We start from the raw sequence: 13,980 nt of genomic DNA, 5'->3' as shown, positions 1-13,980 counted from the left end.
AAGATGGCTTCTGAAAGTGGAATTTCGTATAGAATGAATTCGAATTTGAATAGAAAAGATTAGAATAGAAAATAATAGACTAGACAAACAATAGAACAGAATAAAATATAATATATATAATTTTTTGTATTCTGTTCTATTGTTTTTCTAGTCTTTTCTCTTCTACTCTGTTCTAATCTTTTCTATTCAAATTCATTTTATAAGAAATTCAAATTTCGGAAGATGGTTTTATATATATATATATATATATATATATATATATATATATATATATATATATATATATATATATAATACATATATATATTATACATATACACACACACACATATATATATATATATATATATATATATATATATATATATATATATGTATATGTATAATAAATATATATATATATATATATATATATATATATATATATATATATATATATATATATATATATATGTGTGTGTGTATATGTATAATATATATATATGTATATGTATAATATATATATATATATAAAACCATCTTCCGAAATTTGAATTTCTTATAAAATGAATTCGAATTTGAAAGATTAGAATAGAGTAGAAGAGAAAAGACTAGAAAAACAATAGAACAGAATAGAATAAATTATATATATTATATTTTATTCTGTTCTGTTCTATTGTTTGTCTAGTCTATTATTTTCTATTCTAATCTTTTCTATTCAAATTCGAATTCATTCTATACGAAATTCCACTTTAAGAAGCCATCTTCCGAAATTCGAATTTCGTATAGAATGAATTCAAATAGAAAAGTTTAGAATAGAATAGAAAAGAATAGCATAGAAAAACAATGAAACAGAATAGAAAATTATATATATATATATATATATATATATATATATATATATATATATATATAACATCTTCCAAAATTCGAATTTCATATAGACCGAAATCAAATTTGAATGTAAAAGATTAGAATAGAATAGAAAATAATAGAAAAGAATAGACTAGAAAAACAATAGAACAGAATAGAAGAAAATATAATATATAGAATGAATTTGAATTTGAATTGAAAATACTATTATAGAATATAAAATAATAGAAAAGAAAAGCATAAAAAAACAATAGAAGAGAATAATAAAAAAAAAAATTATATATATATATATATATATATATATATATATATATATATATATATACATATTCTATTGCTTTATTATTTTATATTCTACCTTAATGTTTTTTTTTTATTTGATTATGTTTTCGAATTCGATTCGATTATGTTTTCGAATTCGATTCGAATATGTTTTCGAATTCGATTCGAATTCGTTCGTTTTTTTTCGGATTCGTTTAAATTCTTTACTTTTGTCATTCGGAAATTCGGATGCATCCGAATTTCCGAATAATGAAAAATTCGTCCGAATTTCGATTCGGAACGAAACGGAATGCACATGCCTACACTCCTGCTGTGGGGTCCCCTCCAAGCTGTAAGGGTTAAATATTCATTATTCCATACTCCACAGGGGTGTGGAAATTTTTTAAAAAGCTACTTGTCAAAGGGACTAAATCGGGGTTCCCAATCTACTTGTCCCCCATGACAATGTATCTGTTTTGATGAAAAAAAAATATTTTAACCAAAACCATATTTAAATCTCAGGTGGTTTGAGGAATGTCTGGAGCTTTAAAAAACAAAAGGGGCTTTATGGCAACTTAAAGTTTGAATGTTTTTAACATTGCTCTGTTTACCTCCTACTCGCCTCCCTTCCTGTCTCCAGCACCACACCCGGGGACCAGCAGGGAGGGGAGAGAACTTGCAGTGTGACAAGCACTGATTGGGTCCTCGAAAGGAAAGGGGAGTGCCTGGCCTGGCACCCGGCTCAGCCACTCATCGAGCCACTGAGAGCCTGAGCCGGCTGCTCCCGCCCTTTCCACGGCCCAGCGCTCCAGTGAGAGAGAAGGGGGCAGAGCAGAGAGCGGTGACTGACAAGAACCAAGGTATCTGCGGTGTTTGATCGCTCAGTTCTCAGTGTTAGAGGCACCGGGGGACAGATGCAGCATCAGATCAATGCTGCATCCACCTAGGTAAGTATAAATCTGCAAAAACTCAAACCCCATACTTCTCTTTTAACTGTGATACTGCTTTCTTCCTACCATAGTAAATGAAAGCAGTAGTGGTGTTGTATGACAATTACTGAAACATTTTTGTTGCTAGACAGATGTGCAGTAATCTGGCTATAACTCTCTTTTGCTAACTCCGGGGCATAATTAAACCATAAGGAACGTACTGCTTATTTCGATAACGATGAATTAAAACAGTTTATCATTTAGTCTATGTCATTATGATCATAGCCTGGAATATCACAAAGATTTTTCTACTTTGCGAGTCAGATTAATTAAATGACACAGTGAACGGGATTGATGTAGAACAAAAGCTTAATGATTTGACTTGCTGCTGAGGCAGGTTTCCTGGTCTCTTTGATGCAGACAGCACACAGCCCTGTGATGGAATGGAGCGTAGTTGGGAATTACACCCACCCATGCTAGCTGCTGCCAAACACTAGTAAGCACTAAATCCTGGCTGATCTGTACTGTGTGCTCCCCTCACTTTATAGCTTCAAGGAGCTGTAATCTTTCATATACATCACTAACCATTCTTTGCTTTATAGGCTTTTATTGATTTTAAAGTACATACACTATTAACCCCTTGAGATTTGCACCATGGCTTAGCCGTATTTCAGATCTTCACCGCACAGGATAAAGACAGCTGTGGAGTGTAGAATAGGAAATGATACAGTTAGTTTCAGCTGTACAAAACAAATGCAAGGGAAATTACATTTCCGATTTCAAATTCCGATTAGAGCTCTTTATATCTACAGTGGTCACATAATCCCATTATCTATAGGTGCATTATATATTTCAAACACTTCAGTCCTTTCTGACTAAGAGAGCTTACATTTTTTTCCACTGAATCTCACTGGCAGCCACTCCTGGCCACCTGTGTTAATGTAGCCTTATAATCTTTCCATACCTTTAATGCCGCGTACACGCGAGCAGGCTTTTCGACCAAACTGGCCCTTTGGTCTATCCGACAGACTTTCGGCGAACTTCCGGCAGACTTTCTGAACAAACAGACTTGCCTACACATGATCACACCAAAGTCTGACGGATTCGTACATGATGATGTACGACCGGACTAAAATAAGGAAGTTGATAGCCAGTAGCCAATAGCTGTCCTAGCGTCGGTTTTCGTCCGTCGGACTAGCATACAGACGAGCAGACTTTTCGATAGGAACTGGGTCCGGCGGAGTTCCGTCGTAAAGATTTGAAACATGTTCCAAATCTAAAGTCTGTCAGATTTTTGACCGAAAAAGTCCGCTGCAGTTCCGATGAAGCCCACACACGATCGAATTGTTTTTTATCTGCCCAGTCCGGTCGAAAAGTCTGCTCGTGTGTACGCAGCATAAGGCTTCTTACTCATTGCCAGTGCTGTGCGCAGCCGTGCTTGGATAAATGTTGACGGCTTCATCATCGATCATTCTTTAGTTGTGTTTAGTCTTCGCTTCTCCTTAGCATATCATAGCTATAGCTGACCTGCTGTGAACTAAAACACAAACTGCGCTTCCGTTAGCTTTGTGGAAGCTTCAAGCAGTGCTGGTTTGTTTAAAGTGGAATTCCAGGATAACCCAAACTACTCTTAAAACTGTCCCCTCCCCTCTCCCAACACTTATGCTTACTAACCTGCGTAAGAAAGATGTATATGCAGTACTTCCGTATTTTCAGGCCACTCTGGTCTGGTTAGGTGATCTGTCCTGTGTCGGCTGCAGGGGAGAGGAGCAAGTGCTCCAACAATGTCTAGGTAATACCTGGGAGTGGTGATGCTATCCCTAGGCTTCAATGGTCCATCTGTTGTTGGCGCTCCTTCCTCACCCTTTCAGCTAGTGTGGCTGACACAGGGGAGCTGGATCACGTGACCAAACCAGAGCGGCCTGAAAATAGGTAAGTGTATACTGTATATCTTTCTTTCACAGGTTAGTAAGCATAGGTGTTAGGAGAGGGGAGAGGACAGTTTGAAGAGGAGTTATGCCCCGTACACACAATCGAACATTCCGACAACAAAATCCATGGATTTTTTCCGACGGATGTTGGCTCAAACTTGTCTTGCATACATATGGTCACACAAATCTTGTCGGAAATTCTGAACGTCAAGAACGTGGTGACGTACAACACGTATGACAAGCCGAGAAAAATGAAGTTCAATAGCCAGTGCGGCTCTTCTGCTTGATTCCGAGCATGCGTGGAACTTTGGGAGTCGGAATTGTATACACACAATCGAAATTTACGACAACAGATTTTGTTGTCGGAAAAAATTTGAGACCCGGATCTCAAATTTTGTGTCACAGAAATTCCGATGCAAAATGTCTGATGGAGCCTAGACACGGTCGGAATTTTGAACAAGTTCCCATCGAACATTTTCCGTTGGAAAATCCAACCGTGTATACGGGGCATTAGGGTTATCCTGGAATTCCACTTTAAGGCAAATAAGTACAGTTTTTCCTCTATGTATATCTTTGAGATACCTAACCAACATTAACATTTACAACCAAACTCTGGGCAGATAAAAATACACAAATAATGTTCCATATTCATGAATACATCATTAAAGGATAAGTTCACTTTTTAAAAAAAATGATAATTGCCAGGGCTTTTTTTCTCAGACAATAGGTGCAGGAACTCCCCTTTTTACGAGTCACCCCTTTTCCCTGCCCCTACCCACCTCCGAGCAGCGTCCCTTGGTTCCATCCCCTACCACCTCCCAGTACCACCCCTTTTAGACAATACAGAACCAAGTATCATTTTGTGGTGCTGATGATATCAAGAAAAGCAGTAAAATAGATCCCCTTCAGCCAGCAACAATAGATCCCCCTAACAATACCACTTACAACAAAATCCCCCCCCCCAGCAACAATAGACTCTCGGCAGCCATTATCAGTAGACCCCTCCCCCAACAGTAGATCTCCTTCAGCAACAACTACCTCCCCCCCCCAGCAACATAAGACCCCCCCTAGCAACAATAGGTCCCCCACCAGCAACAATAGACCTCCTCAGCAACAATAGACCCCTTCAAAAATAGATCCCCTCCAGCTAGAATAGATCCCCCAGCAGTGAGCATCAATACCCTGCAGCACACCCCAGCACCCCTTGCCATTACATACAGTCAGTCCAGGAGGTTCGGGAACTGCGTTCCCCCACGTTCCCGCTGAAAATAAGCCCTGATAATTGCACACATTTTTGCAGATAAAAAAAAAAATGTGCATTTACTTTTTTAATTTTTTTTGTAGGAGCCTGGAAAGCATTGCACCAGCGATCAACAGGTAACAGGTGCAATGCAGGACTCCTGCAGACTGTCAGTGTATCTGTCTGCTCATACATCCCATACAGGCAGGCAGTTACACTGTGACAAGAAGAGTCAATGAACTACCACAACACTCAACAGCACCCTGGTAGTTCATTGAGAACTACAAGCCGACAGATGCAAAGGCTGTCAGTACTTGTAGTTCATTCATTCACAGAACTCTGTGACTGATTGAGACAACCGTGTGGGCAAAGCCCCGCATGGCCGCGCTCTTTTCAAATAGTGACAGCAGGTATGGGGAGAAGGGAGTGCAGCGGATCGCGGAGTGGCTGCAGGATCAGAAACATGTTACATGTTTCACCATAAAAATGGGTGGAACATGTAGCATGTTCCTGAACATGAACTTATCCTTTAAAAGTATTTTTTTTAACCACTTCAGCCTCAGAAGATTTGGCTGCTGAATGACCAGTCCATTTTTTTGCGATTCGGCACTGCGTCACTTTAACTGACAATTGCACGGTCGTGCGACGTTGCACCCAAACAAAATTGACTTCCTTTTTTTCCCACAAATAGAGCTTTCCTTTGGTGGTATTTGATCGCTTCTGCATTTTTTTTGTGCTATAAACAAAAAAAGAGCGACAATTTTGAAAAAAAACAGAATATTTTGTACTTTTTGCTATAATAAATATCCCCATTTTTTTTTTTTTAAATTTTTTCTCAGTTTAGGACGATATGTATGCTTCTACATATTTTTGGTAAAAAAAATTGCAATAAGCTTATATTGATTGGTTTGCGCAAAAGTTATAGCGTCTACAATATAGGGGATAGATTTATAGCATTTTTATTATTATTATTTTTTTTACTAGTAATAGCAGCGATCTGCGATTTTTATCGGGACTACGACATTATGGCGGACACATCGGACACTGTTGACACATTTTTGGGACCATTGGCATTTATACAGCGATCAGTGCTATTAAAATGCACTGATTACTGTAAAAATGTCACTGGCAGGGAAGGGGTTAACATTAGGGGGCGATCAAGGGGTTAACTGTGTTCCCTGTGTGTGTTTCTAACTGTAGGGGGAGGGGACTGACCTAGAGGAAATGAGAGATCGTGGTTCCTAGCTATAGGAACTCACGATCTGTCACTCCTCACAGAACAGAACAGGGATTTGTGTGTTTACACACACACTTCCCTGTTCTGCCTCTTGTGCCCGTGATCGCTCGTGGCCGGCGGTCATCTTGACCGTCGGCCAAGAGCATTGGCACCCCTGCAGTGCAGCAGGCGCGTGCCTGCTATCCCAATCCTGCGAGCCGATGTATAGTTACGATGGTGCGCCAGATCATGCCGACTTGCCGCAGTATAATGACGGCGGCTGGTCGACGAACAGTTAAAGCAAGCATAGTAAGCAATAGAGGTGCACTGAAATGAAAATTTTGGTGCCGAAACTGAAACCGAAAATTCAGGAGGCACTTGGCCGAAACTGATGATAGTTTTTTTAAAATATATAGATTTTTATATATAATTGTATAATATTCGACTTAATTAATTTAATTAATAGCATGAATGAATAGGAATTAATTGTCAAGAGAAATGCATTCTTTGTATTTCTATGTATGTCTTCACACTGGTCCATTGTGCTTCCATTGTGGTGTTAAAAATCTTGCTTGCTGCATTTTTAGTCAGTTAAAAAAAAAGCACCAAAAACGCACCTCCCCAATGAAATGCATTGAAAACGCAGCGAGAACGCATCAACAGCGCACCCGTGATACTTTTTTATGCAGTTTTTTGAGTCGCATGACCTATGAAAGACACACCATAAGCACGGTAAAATCGTGGTAAAATCACAGCAAAATTGCATGGATTTCGGTGCCATTATCGGCATCTGTAAAACCCGATTTTCGGTCGATAATTTTCGGTGCACCTCTAGTAAGCAACTGTATTTCATTTGGTTTCAGCCTCTTGAAGTCCCAGTGCAGCAGACCTCAGAGTAGGGAAAGGAAGAAGCAGCACAAGAAGCTGATCAGTTAATGTACTGATAGGAGGAAAAAGCAAAGTGACAGAGCGATGAGGTCATCACTGTACTTTGTCACATTTACTGTCCAATCATGGTCTGGGGGCAGTTACATGACTTGCTGAGATCAGAGGGTTGAGTGATGGCAAGCAGTAGACAGAGAACATTGTGTGGCAAAAAGAAGCACTGTGGGGAACAGTTCTGAATTGAAGGAGAACATTGCAGCAAAGGTGGCAGTTTTTTATCTTCAATGGACACTGGATGTTATTAAAACGTCAGTAGCATTAGCTGTAGAAAGCTGTAGCTGTAGAATTAGTTTTTTTATCATTTTTGCTGTAGCGTTTTTTAGCTTTTTTTTTTTTTTTTTGCTGTAGTGTCTTTTTTAGCAAAACTATACACCCACCAAAGCTTATGGCTCAAAAAAGCTGATAAACGCCAAATAGCTTTTATCAGAGTTTTTACAGCTGAAAAACTCCTCTTAAAACACACTAGTTCTAGTTCTGGGCTTTTCTTTCAGCCAGAAAACCCCCCTGCCAAAAAACACTGATGACAGCCAATGGGCCCTTTCACACTGGGGCAGTTTGCAGGCGCTATTGCGCTAATAATAGCGCCTGCAAACCGACCCGAAAGTGCCGCTGCTTTGTCTCCAGTATGAAAGCCCCGAGGTCAAATGAAATAAAGGCTTTAAAAAAATGTGTAGTTTTATTACAACGCTACAGCAATAAATTAAAATAAAATCAACATAACAAAGGTTTTCATGTACAAAAAAAAAAAAATAAGACATTAGTAAAAAAAAAGGTAATGAGAGAGGGGGATAAAGAAGTTATTGTAGTAGTACATTATTTGAGACTATTTTTTTTTTCACTTTGCAGGTTTTGTACAGTAGAAATAAAAAATGACTAGACATGCCTATTAACTGCCCATAACAGTGAAAGCCAATTGCAATGCAAAGAGATAGTCACATTGGGGTTTATTTACTAAAGCTAGAGAGGGCAAAATTAGTCACTTTTCTGCATAAAAAAAATGTGAAAAAAGACAGCGCAGTGCCCAGGTATGTGTTATGCCACATACACATGACCGTCGGAATGAACTCCGAAGGTTTCTCTGACGGAATTCCATTCAAGCGGTCTTGCCTACACATGGTCAAACCAAAGTCCAACCAAAGTCCGACCATCAAGAACGCGGTGACGTACAACGCTTACGACGGGACTAGAATAAGGAAGTTCAGTAGCCAATAGCTTCCGTCTCGTACTTGCTTCACAGCATGCGTCGTTTTTGGTCCGTCGGAACAGCATACGGATAATCGGTTTTCCCGATAGGAATTGGTTCCGTCGGAAATATTTAGAACATGTTCCATTTCTAGGTCCGTCAGAATTTTCGAAAAAAAAAGTCAGATGAGGCACACACATGATCGGAATATACGATGAAAAGCTTCTGTCTGACTTTTTCTGTCGGACATTCCGCTCGTGTGTACGCGGCATTAAACGTATCCGTCCAAAAATAAAGAGATTGTGAACTCAACACCATCCTAAATTCTCTCCCCAATAATTTCTAATGTAGCAGTGATGGTACTATCTAAACAATGTGATCAAAAGTGAAAATATTAAATAATAACAATAATAACAATATTGGTTTATTTTATATTTTCACTTTTGATCACATTGTTAAGATAGTATCATCACTGCTACATTAGAAATTATTGGGGAGAGAATATAGGATGGTGTTAAATTCACAATCTCTTTATTTTTGGACGGATTCGTTTAACACATACCTGGGCACATCGCTGTCTTTTTTTCACATTTTTTTATGTTGAAATTTATCAATTAGATAGCAGCAGGACAGGATTAATTAATTAATATCACCTTACCGCGGTCTAACCCTATTCCTTATTACTTTTCTGCATAGAAACCAATCAGCTTCTAACCTCAGCTTGTTCAATTAAGCTTTGGCAATAAAACCTGGAAGCTGAAGCTTATATGTGACTAATTTTGCCCTCCCTAACTTGTAAATAAACCTCATTGTTTCTATTAGTGACTGTAATAAGGAGATGTCCTGGTGGCTCCTTTGCATAGCCCAGGTATTAAAGACAGCAAGTTTTGGAATGGGGCAGTGTTGTAGGAAGTGGTAGGTATGTCCTGTGGACTTAAAGAGATTCTTTAATCTTTAAAAAACAAAACAAAAAGGTTTTTAAAAATGGACATATACCTATCCAAGGATCCAGCACTGTCCTCACCCGGGCTGCTTCTTCAGGTCCCCTGTGCCGGCATGTTTGCTAATGGATTCCTTGCTGCCTGGCATCTGGCTTCCAACTGTGCATGCGCGACTCGTGCTGTGCTCTGTGAATGGACCTGCAGCCCCCTTGAAACCTGTGATATGTCCCTAAAGGTTGCAGGCAGGGGTGGAGGAGAACTTCCACTACGATTGCCTAGGCAGTCAGAGCAGAAGTGGGAGCGTGTACCTGCTAAAACTAGGTACCCACTCCCCCCCCCCCAAAAAAAAACTTCCAAAAGTGGGAGAGGAAGGTGGAAGGAGGTCTTTTAAGCGGAACTTCCCTTCCGCTTTAACTGTAGTCTTATAGGGCTTACCTAGTACACAGTTGTTCCACAGGTAGCCAAATGGATTGTCTGTTTATTTAATCTGTTATCTAATTCATTCATGGACTTGAAGTCATTGGTAATGAATAGAAAGTGTCCCAAATAGTTTTGGATACAAGAATTTACATTATCCCTCAGTGTGATTGAGCCTTCATACCAATACTTGTCTTTCCTTCATGATGAGCAACCAGCCCAAGTAGAGCAGTATCACTTCTATGTTATTAGACCACACTTGACAGCAACCCACCTAACTAATCATGATGTTATCTCTCACATATCAACAATAAATGAGTATTGCTGGTCTATGAGTGACATGTCCTTACTTATTAATAGTCTTAAAAATATGTACATTACAAATTAGTGCTTTTGAAAATCACATGGCTTCAGAAATTTCCAATCAAACAAGTCCAATACCCCATATAATGTATTTCAACATTATTTTATGTGGTGATTTTAAGCACTCGTAACTAACTACTGTACATATTTGCAATATGTTCCATTGTCATTTTTTAGTATTAATGTACAGGTTCCTTCCCCTATAAATCTCTACTTGGGCACAGACATCAATCAGCAGTTCACTGTTGTAATGGTACTATTGCATTAGTCTAGCCAGCATAATCAATAAATCATGCATTTTTCATGTATGCTAAAGAGGCAGATAAATCATTTCCTGGAAGTAAATTATGATTTGGGGAGAATGTAAATTATTGCTACTTGTATTGATCAGTTACAGTCTGAGAAAAAGATCCAGTTGTGTTTATTAGACGGATTTGATGACAGTATTGAAATAGCCTGTTCGATATCTGGGTCACATTTACGTGTAGGCTTACATGTTCCATAAACTGAAATCTGCCTCTGCTTTCTTTACTACAGTTTGTGGCTGTGACCTGGCCAAGTCCGGCTTCTTCTTCAAGAATGGAGAGTACATTTGCACACGAGATTACCAGCAGCTCTATGGAACCCGATGCGATAGCTGTCGAGATTTTATAACAGGGGAAGTTATTTCAGCTCTCGGACGGACATATCATCCCAAATGTTTTGTGTGCAGTATGTGCAGGTAAAGCTAATAGTTGTGTGGCTCTGATACATAAATGAGGTTTGTATGACCTATAAGAAAAAAATTTCGGCAGGCTAATAAACTATATCCTGTAGAACTGTGGAGACCAGAATGGTACGTGTGAATTTATTAAGTGTCAAGAAGGCTGAAGATAAACAAGACTTAATGTGTCAGCTCCTCAGCAAATCTAAAAGGGGAATTGGTTTTACTGATTGACTTGTATAGTTGCATGCTAGTATGCACAAACTGTGCCAACTGACAATTTTGCTTTGATACGCTCATGTAAGCAAATGAAGGTACAAGCGGGTTAGCAAAACTCAATTTACCTGTGCACTTTCTGATTCAGTGATTTACATGGGGATTTGCTCAACTTTTGTTTTTGATAGTAATAGAGTTGTCATACCTCCGTCAACCTATAAATGCCCTCATTTAAGCTTGCAAGCTGCATTGGCACTTAAGGCATGCTAAATAGCGCTTGAGACATGCTTAAATGACATACAGTGGGGAAAATAATTATTTGATCCCCTACAGATTTTGTAAGTTTGCCCACTTACAAAGAAATTAAGGGTCTATAATTTTTATCATAGGTGTATTTTAAATGATAGAAATAGAATATCAACCAAAAATCCAGAAAAAAACACATGGTACAAATGTTATAAATTAAGTTGCAGTACAGTGAGTAAAAAAAGTATTTGATCCCCTACCAACCAACAATTATTCTGGCTCCCACAGACTGGCTACAATATGAGCTCATGTGGTACACAGATTAGTTTTGTCAATTTAAAAAGTGCATGTAATGACAACTTGTTATGTGTATAATAGACACCTGTCCACAGAATCTCTTTCTTCCATTCAAACCTCACTATCATGGGCAAGACCAAAGAGCTGTCAAAGGACATTAGGGACAGGACTGTAGACCTGCACAAGGCTGGAATGAGCTACAAGACCATCAACAAAAAGCTTGAAAAGGACACAACTGTTGGAGTGATTATTCGCAAATTAAAGAAATACAAAATAACCATCAGTCGCCCTCGGTCTGCAGCTCCATGCAAGATTTGGGATAAGGGTGATCATGAGAAAAATGAGGGATCAGCCCAGAACAACACAGGAGGAGCTTGTGAATGCTCTCAAGTCAGTTCGGACCACAGTCACCAAACAAATCATTGGTAGCACAATACGTCGCCATGGATTGAAATTCTGCAGCTCCCGCAAGATCCCCCTCCTCAAGAAGGCACATGTACAACCCATCTGCAGTTTGCCCATGAACATCAAAATGATTTAGAGAAGGATTGGGTGAAAGTGCAGTGGTCAGATGAGACCAAAATTTAGCTCTTTGGTATTAACTCGACTCGCTGTGTTTGGAGGAAGAAAAATGCTGACTATGACCCTAAGAACACCATCCCTACAGTCAAGCATGGAGGTGGAAACATTATGTATTGGGGCTTTTTCACTGCTAAGGGTGGCCGACTTTGCCGCATTTATAGGGCCAATGGACGGGGCCATGTATTGTAAAATCTTAGATGAGAACCTTCTTCCCTCAGCCAGAAACTGAAGATGGGTCGTGGATGGGTCTTTCAGCATGATACTGACCCAAAACATACCGCCAAGGCAACAAAGGTGTGGCACCTTGAGTTCATTGAGTGATCTAGCCAGTCTCCAGACCTTAATCCTATAGAAAATGTATGGAGGGAGCTGAAACTTCGAGTTGCCATGCGACAGCCAAGAAACCTTAAGGATTTAGAGAAGATCTGTAAAGAGTGGACTAAAATCCCTCCTGAGATGTGTGCAAACCTGGTCACCAACTACAAGAAACGTCTTACTTGTGTGCTAACCAACAAGGGTTTCTCCACCAAGTACTAAGTCATGTTTTGCTTGGTGATAAAATACTTATTTTACTCGCTGAACTGCAGCTCAATTTATAACGTTTGTATCATGTGTTTTTTCTGGATTTTTGGTTGATATTCTGTCTCTATCAGTTAAAATACACCTATGTTAAAAATGATAGACCATTTATTTTTTTGTAAGTGGGCAAACTTAGAAAATCTGCAGGGGATCAGGTAATTATTTCCCCCACTGTAGAATGCCAGTGAATAACACCAAATAAGATTATAGTTTTAAATGCACTTTAGGCTACCTTAAAGCGGAGGTTCACACAAAAATGGAACATCTGCTTTTCGGAACTCTCCCCCCTCCGGTGTCACATTTGGCACCTTTCAGGGGGGAGGGGGGTGCAGATACTTGTATACTACAGGTATTTGCACCCACTTCCGGGAATAGACTCCCACGGAAGTCACGCCCCCCCCCCCCGTCTCCTGGGAAACACACAGGTCCCAGGAGATAGCGGGGACCAGTTAGGACGTGCAGCGCGACTCGTGCATGCGCCGTAGGGAACCGGGAAGTGAAGCCACAACGCTTCACTTCCTGATTCCCTCACCGAGGATGGCGGCGGCAGCAGCCGAGAGCTGAGCAATTGATCGGCTTCGGCTGCTGACATCGCGGGCACCCTGGACAGGTAAGTGTCCATTTATTAAAAGTCAGCAGCTGCAGTATTTGTAGCTGCTGGCTTTTAATATTTTTTTTTTTAGGTGGACCGACTCTTTAAGTGCTATTGCAACTTAAAGTGTGTAGAAACCCTAACAATTAACTTTTATTATTTTCTCCCTTCTAGTCTGTTACCATACCATTGAAAATAATGTGTTATACAGTTTTTGATCAATAAGTGCAAAAAAAAAAGTACCTATTAGTTCTGTCATAAATTCTGTGAGCTTGTAACTTCCTGTAGTGTGCTGCCAACGCATTGGGGTTGATTTACTAAAAGCAGATAAGCTATTCAGTGTGCAAAGAAAAGTTGTACTTTCCAAGGGAATTTGCTGCAGAACTTAGTGAATGTGGTATTATCAGCCCTACTCAGGTTACCACTGTGCACAACAGAACCCCTTCTTTTATATTATGGAGAGGAGGAGGTGTTTTGTAGTCCACAT

The 13,980-nt window shown here is 39.5% G+C and overlaps 1 protein-coding gene across 1 annotated transcript in view; it reads left to right on the top strand.

Moving 5' to 3' along the window:
* The window catches only part of ABLIM3 (actin binding LIM protein family member 3), a 427,044-nt gene that overhangs the window by 266,045 nt on the left and 147,019 nt on the right, over positions 1–13,980 (top strand). Inside the window, exon 3 of the mRNA XM_073620583.1 lies at positions 10,816–10,999. Within this exon, the coding sequence (XP_073476684.1) occupies positions 10,816–10,999 (184 nt within the window). The remainder of the gene's footprint in view (positions 1–10,815; positions 11,000–13,980) is intronic.

The sequence above is a fragment of the Aquarana catesbeiana genome, linkage group LG03 (assembly GCF_042186555.1).
Source record: "Aquarana catesbeiana isolate 2022-GZ linkage group LG03, ASM4218655v1, whole genome shotgun sequence".
Taxonomy (NCBI): Eukaryota; Metazoa; Chordata; class Amphibia; order Anura; family Ranidae; genus Aquarana; species Aquarana catesbeiana.
This window is presented reverse-complemented; position numbering and strand designations above follow the sequence as displayed.